Source organism: Galeopterus variegatus, unplaced genomic scaffold (assembly GCF_000696425.1).
Source record: "Galeopterus variegatus unplaced genomic scaffold, G_variegatus-3.0.2 Scaffold4674, whole genome shotgun sequence".
NCBI classification, from domain to species: domain Eukaryota; kingdom Metazoa; phylum Chordata; class Mammalia; order Dermoptera; family Cynocephalidae; genus Galeopterus; species Galeopterus variegatus.
In genome coordinates, this window is record NW_007730785.1 from 120,987 (window position 1) to 134,339 (window position 13,353).

A 13,353-nucleotide genomic window follows, 5' to 3' on the forward strand; every position below is an offset into this window, starting at 1 on the left:
CGGTACAGCAGGGCGGAGGGTGGGAGGCGGCCGCGGCGCCCGGATGGAAAGAGGGTGCCAAGGCTGGAGAGGGTCGTCCTGGGTGGGGGTCCAAGAACTGGCCCCCACCAAGCCAAAGCCCGGGAGACGGGGGTCTCGGGCACAGGCCATCTCTTGGCAAGGCCCTGGAGATAGGATCCTGGACGCAGAGCCCCTCCACCCCCGCAAAAAAAAAAAAATCAAGGACGGGGGACAGAGATTCTAGGGACAACTCCTTAGAAAAGGTTTGGGGGATGGGGTACACAGCCCCCATATCAAGCCAAGGCCTCCGGGAGGTGATTCCAGAGATTCTAGGTACAACTCCTTAGAAAAGGTTTGGGGGATGGGGTACACAGCCCCCATATCAAGCCAAGGCCTCCGGGAGGTGATTCCAGACACAATCCTTACCATTCCCTGCCTGAGAAGGTCTCTTAGCACAACCCCCTAGGCAAGGTCTTGACGATGGGTTCGCTGGGTACAGTTTCCCCACCGAGCCAAGGCCTGGGAGGATTCAAGGCACAGGGTGCCCCCAGGACCCAGAAGCGTCCTGGGGACAGCATCACACTTGCCCCCCGGCCCGAACCCCCAGCCCTTGGGCGGTGTCCCAGGCACAACCCCCTCTCAAAAGAAGGTACGTGCCTGGGAGTCCACCCCACCTTATCACACTCCAGCTTGAATAGAATAAGGGTAATTTAAGGCAACCTCCAACACCCCCCCCCCACCACCATGCTTGGTCTAAGGTTCCAGGGCAGAGGTCTCCTAGGCCACCCGCTTTGTCCCTAGGGCTGCCCAGCTGTCCAAGAGAGTCCCCACCCGTAGACAATGCGCCACCTCCCCCTCCCGGACCTGGCCCCCCAGGCTCCAGGATTCAGGCTTGGCTGGGGGTGGCTCCTTAGGGACCGGGTGCAGCCCCGTCTGTGTCTGTGGACTCTGCGGTGACAGCGGCTTTGTGTGTGGTACCTGGGGAGAAGAGGGGAAAACAAGCGGTGGGTAGATGGCTAGGCGTGTGACCCCATGTTTGTGACTGTGGCCGTGTGTGTGTGCATGCGCTGCAGCTGGAGACTGTGAGGAATCCTGCGCTGTATTTCTATGATTGTGTCTGTGTATTTGTGTGACTGTGTATGTGTGTATAACAGCTGCTCACTAAGAATCCTGCATGTTTTAATCTATCTGTTTGAGTGTGTGCATGGTTGTGACTGTGTGGTTGTGTCTGTGATTATGTCTTTTGTGACCCTGTGTTTGTGTGCCTTGGTAACTATAACTGGGTATGTCACAGTATGTGTGTTGAGTCTAGGGTTGGGCATGTGTGTGACTGACTGAAGATGTGGGTGGAGTTGTGACTGTGTGTGTAAGTGGAGTTCTGTCTATGACTTCATGTCCATGTGTGACTCTTCCAATGACTGAGAATGTTTGTGGTTGTATCTATAACCAATTTTATATACATGTGTGACATACAACTCTGTGCAACTGTGAGTGTGTGACTGCCATCCTATCTGAAGTCATGTTGTGCTTATGTGACTGGGGTTGTGTGATGGCAGTGCGTGTGACAGTGTTGTGTGTTCATAGCCATGTCTGTGTGTGTGACTGGGGTTGCATAAATGACTAGATCTAGCTGTGTGTGTGATACTGAGTGATTGTGTATATTTATAATCTCATATGTGTGATTTGGGTTGTATATTTGACTTGATGTCTGAAACTCTGACTAACTATTAGGAGGGGTTATCTAATTGTGTGTGACAAGCTATGGATGTGTCTGTGTGTGCTGGTGCCAGGCAACTATGTGTGGGTGTGTATATGACTGTGGCTTCTATATTCCTGTGTTTGACCTGCATGTCTGTGACCCTGAGTGACTATATGTACTTGTGTCTGTGTCATAGTCTGTGAGAGTGTGTGTTATATGTTGCTGTGTGGCTGATTTTGAGTGTGTGCTGGACTTCTTGTGTTTGAATCTGTGCCCATGGCTCTGTCAGGGGCCATGTCTTCTGTGTACACCCAGCTATAAATGCTACATCTGGGTCACTGCATTTCTGTGCATACACCCAACTGTCTACTTGTCTGTTTTTTGGTGGTTGGCCGGTGTGGGGATCTGAACCCTTGACCTTGGTGTAATACTGGCTGTGTACTTGTGATGTGGGGAATTGAAACTACATGCTGCGTCTCTATGTGTGTAGGTGGGGTTGTGACATTGTTCACCTGTGATAATGTGTGGCCACATGCTTTTCTGTGTGATTTGTCTCTGAATGAAGAGAAACTTTCTCTGTGGTGGTATGACATGGTACACTAGGTGGGGTATATGGGACACTAGGTGATGGTATTATGACTGTGATAGATGGCTGGGTAATGTGGACACTGATGCTGTGTGACTGTGCATACATAACCACTTCCAGAATGTGTATGGCTATGTCTGAGGGTGGCCATCCTTGGGGATAGTTGTCTTTGGGTGGTTGCATGCCATGCCTAATGTGTGTCTGTTTCTCTATAATGCACAGGGCTATAGCCACAGGTATCTCAGTGTGTAGCTGTGTGTAGAGAAAGAACTGACCATGTAAGTGTGACTGTGACACTGTGACAGAAGACTGTGTGACTGATTCTGTGACCAAATGTGAGCAACTATGACTAGATATGATGGTGTGACAATGTGTGACCAAAAAAGGTATGTTGGTGTGACTGATACAGTTGGCGTTGGATGTCCATGTGCAAGCATGGCTGTGTGTGGTCTTTATGAGACCAAATGTGTGTCAGTCAATCTGTGTGCTTCCACGACCAGATGTCAGTGCTTGTCTCTGAATGAAGAGAAACTTTCTCTGTGGTGGTATGACATGGTACACTAGGTGGGGTATATGGGACACTAGGTGATGGTATTATAACTGTGATAGATGGCTGGGTAATGTGGACACTGATGCTGTGTGACTGTGCATACATAACCACTTCCAGAATGTGTATGGCTATGTCTGAGGGTGGCCATCCTTGGGGATAGTTGTCTTTGGGTGGTTGCATGCCATGCCTAATGTGTGTCTGTTTCTCTATAATGCACAGGGCTATAGCCACAGGTATCTCAGTGTGTAGCTGTGTGTAGAGAAAGAACTGACCATGTAAGTGTGACTGTGACACTGTGACAGAAGACTGTGTGACTGATTCTGTGACCAAATGTGAGCAACTATGACTAGATATGATGGTGTGACAATGTGTGACCAAAAAAGGTATGTTGGTGTGACTGATACAGTTGGCGTTGGATGTCCATGTGCAAGCATGGCTGTGTGTGGTCTTTATGAGACCAAATGTGTGTCAGTCAATCTGTGTGCTTCCACGACCAGATGTCAGTGTGCAGCAGTGGAGATATGTGTGACAATTGTGTGTAGCTGTGATAATGTTACTTTGTGACTGGGTGACCAAATGGGTGAACTCTGACTGGGTGTGATTCTGTCTGGGTGGGCCTGTGATGTGGCTATCTTGGGTGGCACCTGATTGTACACGTGCCACTCTGGTGGGTGTGCCTGAGCCCAGCTCTTTTTGTGTGGCTGAGAAAATGGAAGTGACCAAATATCCGTAGCTGGTGTGACCAGGTGTCTGTGGTGGGGCCAATGTGGGCTGAGACACTACATGCATGTGGACAAATATCTGTAATAGAGACTCTGTGTGTCTGTAAACACGAACATGTGACCAGATATTTATAGTGGCAGTTGTCTGTGGTTGTAATTATGTGTTCTGTGTGATCTGAGGTGTGTAGCTGTGATCATGTCTGTGTTTAACTGTGCAGAGCTGTGACAACTGTGTTTTGCTCTGAACATGTGTTTAGAGGGCAAGGCCACTCTCTCCTCACACCATCCCCTTGGTTATTGAGGGCCTCCTGAATCCAGTACAGCCCCAATAACTGCCCCCCCCACCTACTCATTTTGGGGCCCTTAGAACCAGGTGGCTGATCTCCCTGGTAATAGTTGCTATGACAACTAGGGCTCTCATCAGGTAGCCTGAGATGGAGGGGTTGGCTGAAGTCCAAAGGTGGAGTCATGGGGGACTGAGCCCCACCCCCAACTTACTTCTCAAATTTTCTTCCCTCTCTTGGGCAGGACAGACCCAGGAGGCCTGAGCGGCATCTGCCCCCAGCCCCTTGTGGGGCCCTGGGGCCCCCTGAAACCTCCAGGACGGAGCCAGGTGAATGACCAGCTTGAGACAGAGCAGGGGCAGGGCGGGTAGGTGGGTTTACCTAACGTAACTAGAGGGATTGTCCCCACAGTCACACAAACTTAATTGCATTCATGAGTGGACTCCCTCAGACATCTTCCCTGCATACTCAGTGACCGTGACCAGCTTGAGACAGAGCAGGGGCAGGGCGGGTAGGTGGGTTTACCTAACGTAACTAGAGGGATTGTCCCCACAGTCAAACAAACTTAATTGCATTCATGAGTGGACTCCCTCAGACATCTTCCCTGCATACTCAGTGACCATCAAAGCCGTATTCATTCATAGCCACCCACCCCTAGACTATCACACACACAAACACACACACACTGACATCCTCACAATCACAGATGCAGGGTCACTGTCGCAACTGTCACACACTCAGACACACTTCCACAAACACACACAGATGACTATCTCTTTCGGATCCACACACACTTAACACAGTGACAGACACCACACTGACATCCTCACAATCACAGATGCAGGGTCACTGTCGCAACTGTCACACACTCAGACACACTTCTACAAACACACACAGATGACTATCTCTTTCGGATCCACACACACTTAACACAGTGACAGACACACTTGAAGATATACTTAAGTAGATATTCACTCACACCAACATACAGACACACATATATGTTCACATGGATGGATACACACACACAAACATACAGACACATTCCCAGACACACCCAGACAGTCACACATAGGCAACCACAGGTACCCGCCAGATACAGACTCTCAGATATACACTCTGAAGAGACACACAGTCTCCCAGACAACACACACTGACTCACACTTTTACAGACAACAGCCACACTTTCTCAGACAGACACAGCCTCACATACAGCACCCACGGACCCAGGCTCTCACAGAGCTACATTTTTGTGCAGACCCAGACATAGTCTCACAAAGAATACTCAGCGCTCTCATAGACAGCAGCCACACCCTCACAAATAACACTCATGAACACACTCTCAAAGACAACAACCTCATGTTCACACACACTCTCACAGATGCACCACTGCGTACAGACACACCCTCAGAACAATACTCATGCACCCACACTCTCTAAGATAACAGCCACATGCTCTGACAGACACACTCTCACAAACAACAGCCACAGCCTCACAGTCTCATCAGCAACAGCTGTACTCTTGACATAGACACGGTCTTGTGGAGAACTCTCACAGATGCACACTCTCAGAGGCAGCAGTCATCAAAGACAGTAGATAGACTCACACAGAGACACAGCTTCGCAGACAATGGCCATGGACCTACCCTTTGAAGATAACAGCAGCAAATTCAAACATGACACACACACAGACAACATGCACTGAAACACAAGTTCTCAACAACTGCACTCTCAGCATGCACTGACACACAACCACTCTCAGACATTGATGTCCTTCAGCAACAACCTTCAGGATGTACACTCACAGACAACCACGTTCTTGGACCCACGCCCCCTCACAGACAGCATTCACAGACACACTCTCATAAACAACCACTGTCAGACATGCATCCTTCCATACAGCCTTCAGAAATGCACACACTCACAGACAATAGTTGCATGCTCAGATATTGACACCCTCACGGGCACCATTCTGGAACACACCGTTGCACACTTGCTTACACACACACACACACACACACAGAGCCGCTGTCTGCTGTTGGTGCTCCCAGTCCCTGGTGTCCCCTCAACCTCCTCCTGGGACTGTCAGGATGGCTTAGTCAATGAAGACTGTCCTCATGGCTGGCCACCTCCACCCTCACCCCAGGCACACACAGTCCTACCTCTGCAGTCACAGGTGCACACCACCCCAGAGGCCTTGCCTCAGACCAGACCCAGTTGTCAGAGAGGGGCTATGTCTCAGAGGTACAGAGACGAGGCCCTATCCCCACACCTACAACCCACAGATTGGGCTCTGGACCCTCTGAGCCCCGACTCCCACAGCCACACGCCTGACTTCTGCACGCTGACCCACATAACTCCCAACTCCTGTGCCACTGATCCCTCTATCTCCTGATGCTCATACCCTTAAAACCTGATCTTGCAACCCTTGACCCCTATACCCTCTAACTCCCTGCTCTCCAATGCCTTGACTTCTCCTCCTTTGGATCCTCATTCCTCTTGTATATCACATCCCCAGACCTCCATGCCCCATTGCCCAACTCTCACACTTCCCTGCCTTCTGTTGTTTCCTTTCTGGGTACCCCCTCAGCTGCTGATCCCGTGTGCTCTGACCAGTGACCCTGTAACCCCACTCCCATGATATCTGACCCTGTGCTCCCTGAGCAGTGTGTCCCTTCCCCTTGAACCCTATATTTTCCTTCTGACCTCCCTCCGCCCTTGACCTACATCACTGTCCTGTGTCACCAGACGGGGCAGGCACCATGAACAAGTTACGGCAGAGTCTACGGAGGAGGAAGCCTGCTTACGTGCCAGAGGCATCACGCCCGCACCAGTGGCAGGCAGATGAGGACGCGGTGCGCAAGGGCACATGCAGCTTCCCGGTCAGGGTGAGTGGGCCGGGCACGGGGCGTGCGGCCATGGTGCTGTGCACACGTACGTCCTGGGGCTCTGGGCAAGATCACTAAAGTCCCTATGCTATGAGCAAGAGTCTTCACATTCTCAAGGAACTGGGGAGCCTGCTGGAGCAAGACCCCACGCCCTTCAAAGTTGGTATTAAAAACCAAGACACATTCTCTTATAATAGGAGAATATTACCAGGGGGACATCCTGTGGGGGGGGGGCACCCTACTCTATGGGGCTCACAGAAATTCTGTGGCATTTGTAAAGTGCTCTACTGTTAAGGACTTTCTGGCTTAGACAACCATGACTCTTTGCAACATATGCTACACTTTTATAAGGGAGACAGCAGCACTCAGGGCATGGACTGTGGAGGTTGGCCAACCTGAGTGTAAATCCCAGCTTAGTCCCTTCCTGGCTGGTTGACAGACGATGGTCATAGCTTCTCTGTCTTATTTTTCCCTTCTTCTAGAAGGGACCCTCTCCTGGCTGTGAGGGGTTCATTTGTGAAGTGCAGGAAATGCTGGTGGTTGTGAGGAAGGGAAGGCAGCCAAAAAAGGGTATGTTATTAAACTGCAGTTGTGGGCAACTGAGCTTAATCCCACTGGGGAACTCTGGGAAACAGTCATCCCACCTGCGGGTGAGGGAACTGGGATGCCTGTACCTCAACTCCCATCAGGCATTGCAGGGAATTGGCCCAGGCCTTTTCTACCTGCTTCAGGGTGGGCACAGCAGCCTGGCATAGCCCAGGGTCAGTCCTTAGGCACAGAGATGTGAATGCTGGCACTCAGAAGGACAACAGTGAAGTGTTAAGGCCCAGGGATATAGGCGGGACAGGAATCACTACTATGCCCTGTGCTTCAGTTTTCTCATCTGCATATCTGGGCTAGGAATGGGCTGCATCTCTTGTAGAGTTGAGGTGCAGAGTAAATGAATTAATACATATGATATGCTTGGAACATTGCCTGATGCATGGCAGATGCTCAGTGAACACTGAGAATTATTGATTACTGTGCTTATTTCATGTCCTCCCATCTCCCCACTCAAGTACCTGGGCCACGTGGAGGTGGAAGAGTCCCGAGGGATGCATGTATGTGAAGATGCTGTAAAGAAGCTGAAAGCAGTGAGCGAGGGGCTGAAGCCAGGGAGTGGGCGGGGTCAGACAGGAAGAGGCAGCACTGACCAGGCCCCTCTCTCTCCCTCCCCCACCCCAGATGGGCCGGAAGTCCGTGAAGTCTGTCCTCTGGGTGTCAGCCGATGGGCTCCGAGTGGTAGATGACAAGACCAAGGTAAGAGGCCTGTGGGGGTGGGGGTGGGCACCAGTGGGCCCCTCTGCTCTCCCTGCTTAGATCAGGGCTGAGGACACGTTCTCATACCCTCTGGGATGTCCCTCCCTCGGGACCTTCTAGACTACGCCATGTGCTCCTGCCTGGTCTTGGCTTGCTTCACAGTCATAGTTTATGAATGAGAGCTGTAGTTATCTGTGAGCTGGTAGAGATCAGACTGGAGCAGCCACCTTAGCTCTGATCCCAGCTAAGGGACCCTGGGCATGAGATGTAAGCCCTCTGGGCCTCAGTGGCCTCAAGTAAAAAAATGGGGATAATAATAGACCCTACCATTAAATGAAAAAATATGTGCAAATTGTTTAAAACTATGTCTGGCACATTCTAAGTGCTTAGATCAGTGAATGTTAGCTGCTGTGTGTTTATCGTCAGTCTGCCCAGCCAGACAGGAGCACCATGGGGCCAGGATCTGCATATCTGTTTGCTTATCATTCAGTCCTGGGCCCCCATCCCAGAGACTGCCTGAGGAAGTGCCTAGGATATGGTGAGAATTGGGTTAATGACAGAACAGGATCGCCAGCTTTGCACAGGGAGTTCCCTCCGCCTGATATTGTTCCCTGCCTTTTTGCCTCGTTAATGCCTGCTCCTGCTCCGTGAAGCCTACAAGTCCCTAAGTTGGCTTTCCCCATCCCAGCCCTGACTCCTCTGCTTGTGCCTCCCCCGTCCTAGCTTTGACCCCTCTGCCTCCTTCATTACAGCCTGGCTGTGATTCTGGGCTGTCTCCATCTCGCTTCCCCACTGAACTGGAAGCCCCTGGCTATCTCAGTGACTGCTGGGTTCCCACCCTGTTCAGGATGAGATTTAGAGCAGATACTAAGGGAATGTTGAATGAATTCATGAAAGACAGTTCATCCTCCTCTCCTGGCCTCCCTGGCCCCTCCTAGGACCTGCTGGTAGACCAGACCATCGAAAAGGTCTCCTTTTGTGCTCCTGATCGCAACCTGGACAAAGCTTTCTCCTATATCTGCCGTGATGGGACCACCCGCCGCTGGATCTGCCACTGTTTCCTGGCACTCAAGGACTCCGTGAGTATCTCCAGAGTCAGCCAACTCCTCTCTCCCATGCCCTGGAATCCCACCCCTACCCCGGCAGACCGTGTGGACTTGAGTAGCCACTCACCTCTCCGTGGCTGGGTTCCTCACAGCCCCTAACTTAGAGGATTATTGTGAGACCTGAGTGGGTTAATACAAAGTGTTTATAGAACAACGCCTGGCACATACAAAATGCTTAGGAAAACATTAGTTACTGTCATCATCCTCATTATCAGCAGGGTTTGTTTCATTTTGTTTTGTTTGCAGCTGGCTGGTACAGGGATTGAACCCTGGACCTTGTTATTAGCACCGTGCTCTAACCAACTGAGCTCCCCAGCCAGCCCTCATAAGCAGTAGTTCTTCATGTGCATACAGTAAAGTGCACAGATTGTCAGGGCACAGCTCCCTGAATTTTTGCTTATGTATAAACTTCACCCTATCAAATTATAGAGAATCTCCTCCTCCCAGCAGGCTCCCTTGGGTCCTTATTAAACAATATCCTCCAGGGCACCCACCATTTGTTCAGCCTCAATTAATTTTGCCTGTGGTTCTTAATATTTTAGGGGAGTCAAGGTCCTCTCTGAGAATCTGATGAAAGTGGCAAATGGACCCTCTTCTCAGAAGTATTCACACAGTTAGGACACTGAGGCTTGTGACAGGAAACACCCAGATGCCAATGGTTTCAGTGAAATAGAAGTTCATTTCTGTTGCATGTGAAGGAAATCCAAAGGCAGGCAGTGCAGCATTGGTGTGCTGCCTCTGCGTCCACCAAGGGCCAGGGTTCCTTTCATCTTGTTGTTCCTCCAGAGTGTGGCTTCCACTCCATGATCCAAGATGGATGCATATGCTCCAGACTTCACATCTTCATTACAGCCAACACAAAGGAGAGAGGCGTGAAGAGGGGCACACCCTCTCCTTTTTGGGAGATACATTGCCCTTCTACTTATGTCCTGTTGGCCGGAACCTAGTCACATGGATATCTCTATAGCTCCAAAAGATAGTGGAAAATACAGTCTTTAATCTGCCTTGTCCCCTGAACCCTGACCTCAGACCCTATGCAACACATTGCCCTTCTACTTATGTCCTGTTGGCCGGAACCTAGTCACATGGATATCCCTATAGCTGCAAAAGATGGTGGAAAATACAGTCTTTAATCTGCCTTGTCCCCTGAACCCTGACCTCAGACCCTATGCAACTTTGGTAGGAAGCCACAGTCTCTGTCTCCTACGTTAGCCAGTGTTCTTTGTTTGCTGGCAATAGAAACTAATCTGACGAACTTAAACTCAGAGTGAGATTAATGGAAGGACATGAGGAGTCTCACAGATTTGAAGGGCAGTCAGAAGCATTGAGTGGCACAAAGGACAGAGAGCAGGGCAGCCTTGGGACACTGCACCAGGGGGCAAAAGGAATTCTACATCATTCCGGGCTCAAATTCTAATGAGAGGGCATGGGATTAGCCTAGCTTAGGTCGGTGTCTTCCCCTTGGCCAGGGGAGGTGAAGCACCCGGAGTCACTCACACAGTTCAGGAGGAGTTCCCCAAAGGGAAACCACCCCCTTCTGCTTTCTGTCTGTATGGATTTACCTATTCTGGATATTTTATTTAATGGAATCATAGAATATGTGACCCCTTTTGCGTATGGCTTCCATCACTTAGCACACTGTTTTCGGGGTTCATTTGTATCGTAGCTTGTATCAGAACTTCATTCTTTTTTATAGCTGAATAATATTCCATCGTATGAATATACCACATTTTGTTTATTCATCCATTGATGCACATTTGGGTTGTTTTCACCTTTTAGCTATTGTGAACAGTGCTGCTATGGACATTTGTTTGTAAGTATCTGATTGAATACCTGTTTTCAGTTCTTTTAGGTATATACCTAAGAGTGGAATTGATGGGTCATATGATAACTCTATGTTTGACCTTTTGAGGAACTGCCAAATTGTTTTCCACAGCAGCTGCACTATTTTACATTCACAGTAGCAATGTACAAGAGTTCCAGTTTATCTACATCCTTGTCGATACTTACTATTTTCCAGTTTTTTATAGTAATTATCCTAGTAGGTGTGAAGTGGCATCTCATTGTGGTTTTGATTTGTATTTCCCTGACGGGTATCTACATCCTTGTCGATACTTACTATTTTCCAGTTTTTTATAGTAATTATCCTAGTAGGTATGAAGTGGCATCTCATTGTGGTTTTGATTTGTATTTCCCTGACGGGTAATGATGTTGTGTCTTTTCGTGCACTTATTGGCTATTTGTATATCTTCTTTGGAGAAATGCCTATTCAAGTCCTTTACCCACTTTTTAATTACATTCTTTTCTTTTTGTTGTTTGGTTGTAAGAGTTCTTTATGTATTCTGGATCCTAGACCCTTATCAGATATAGGAGTATGACTTGCAAATATTTTCCCCCATTTTGGGGGTTTTCTTTTCACTTTCTTGGTAGTGTCCTCTGATGCACAAACGTTTTGAATTTTGATGAAGTCTGATTTATCTTTTTTTTCTTATATTTAGGTCTTTGATCTATTTTGAGTTAATTTTTGTATATTGTGTCAGGCAGAGGTCTGACTTCATTTTTTTGCCAGTGGATATTTAGTTCTCCCAGCACTATTTGTTGAAGGGCCTATTCTTTCGCCATTGAATGGTCTTGGCACCCCTGTTAAAAATCAATTAACCCTATGTGTGTGGGTTTATTTCTGGGCTCTCAATTTTATTTCATTGGTCTACTTGTCTGTCCTTATGCTGGTTCCACACTGTTTTGATTAATGTAGCTTTGAGTAAGTTTTGGAATTCATGAAGTGTGAATTCTTCTACTTTGTTCTTTTTCAAAATTGTTTTGCCTATTCTGGATTGTTTGCAATTCTATGTGAATTTTAGGATCAGCTTTCTCATTTCTGAAAAAGAGTCCATTGGGATTTTAATAGGGATTGTATTAAATCTCTCGATTGCTTTGGGGAATGTCTCCATCTTAACAATACTGTCTTCCAGTCCATGAACACAGGATGTCTTTCTGTTTACTTAGGTCATCTTTAATTTCTTTCAGCAATGTTTTGTAGTTTTCAGTGTACAAGTCTTGTACATCCTTCACTATTCCTAACCATTTTTTTCTTTTAAATGTTACTGTAAATGGAATTGTTGTCTTAATTTCATTTTTGAATTATTCATCACTAATGTATAGAGACATAACTGATTTTTGTGTGTTGATCTTATAACCTATAACTTTGCTAAATTTATTTAGTAGCAGTAATTGTGGGTTTTTTAGGATTTTCTTTATATAATATCATGTCATCTGAAAACAGATAATTTTATGTCTTTCTTCCCAGTTTGAATGTCTTTTTTTTCTTTTTCCTGTCTGATTACTCTGGCTAGAACTTCTAATACAATGTTGAATAGAAGTGATGAAATCAGGCATACTTATCTTGTTCCTGATCTTAGGGGAAAGTTTTCAGTCTTTCACCATGGAGTATGATATTAGTTGTGAGTTTTGCATAAATGTCCTTTATCAGGTTGATGAAGTTCCCTTCTGTTCCTCGTTTGTTGTTGGTTTTTAATCATGAAAGGATGTTGGATTTGGTCAAATACTTTTTCTGCATCAATCAAGATGGTTATGTGATTTTTTCACTTCGTGCATTTTTTCCTCTTAATGTGGTGTACTACATTGATTTATGTTCACATGTTGGACCAACCTTGCATTCCCAGGTTAAATCCCACTTGGTCGTGGTGTATAATCCTTTTAATATGCTACTGGGTTTGGTTTGCTAGTATTTTTTTGTTGGGGACTTTTGTCCTCAAATTTAATTTTAAGAGGTGGCTGAACATCTTGGTTAGAAAACAGAAGTCAGGTAAATCTTATGTAAATCCCGACTCTGACACTCACTTGTTATAATGGGTGTGTTGACATATCATCTGAGCCTCAGTTTCTTCATATGTAAAATGGGTTTATAAGAGAGTCCACCTCTTGGCACTGTTGTGAGGATTCCATGAGAGGCTGCAAGTCAGAGCTGAGCCCAGGGTTGGACAGTTTTATGCTGACTTATATGTAGTGTCTCCTATGCCTGACTCTGTGCTATATGCCTTGCATATATTAGTTCACATAATTCTCGCAACAACTCTGTGAAGTAGATACTGTTAGGACCCTCATTTCACAGGTGGCAAGACTTGGATACTGAGAGGTGAAGTGATTTTATTAAGAACACACAGCTAGGAAGTAGGAAACCAGCATTAATCCCTGTCTT

The 13,353-nt window shown here is 47.5% G+C and overlaps 1 protein-coding gene across 2 annotated transcripts in view; it reads left to right on the forward strand.

The window, feature by feature from the left end:
- NUMBL (numb homolog (Drosophila)-like) overlaps window positions 1-13,353 on the forward strand; it is a 25,989-nt gene that overhangs the window by 1,054 nt on the left and 11,582 nt on the right. For both annotated transcript variants that reach the window (XM_008588109.1, XM_008588108.1), the window contains exons 2-6: window positions 4,086-4,170; window positions 6,590-6,729; window positions 7,788-7,862; window positions 7,954-8,028; window positions 8,967-9,107. In XM_008588109.1, the coding sequence (XP_008586331.1) occupies window positions 4,086-4,170; window positions 6,590-6,729; window positions 7,788-7,862; window positions 7,954-8,028; window positions 8,967-9,107 (516 nt within the window). The remainder of the gene's footprint in view (window positions 1-4,085; window positions 4,171-6,589; window positions 6,730-7,787; window positions 7,863-7,953; window positions 8,029-8,966; window positions 9,108-13,353) is intronic.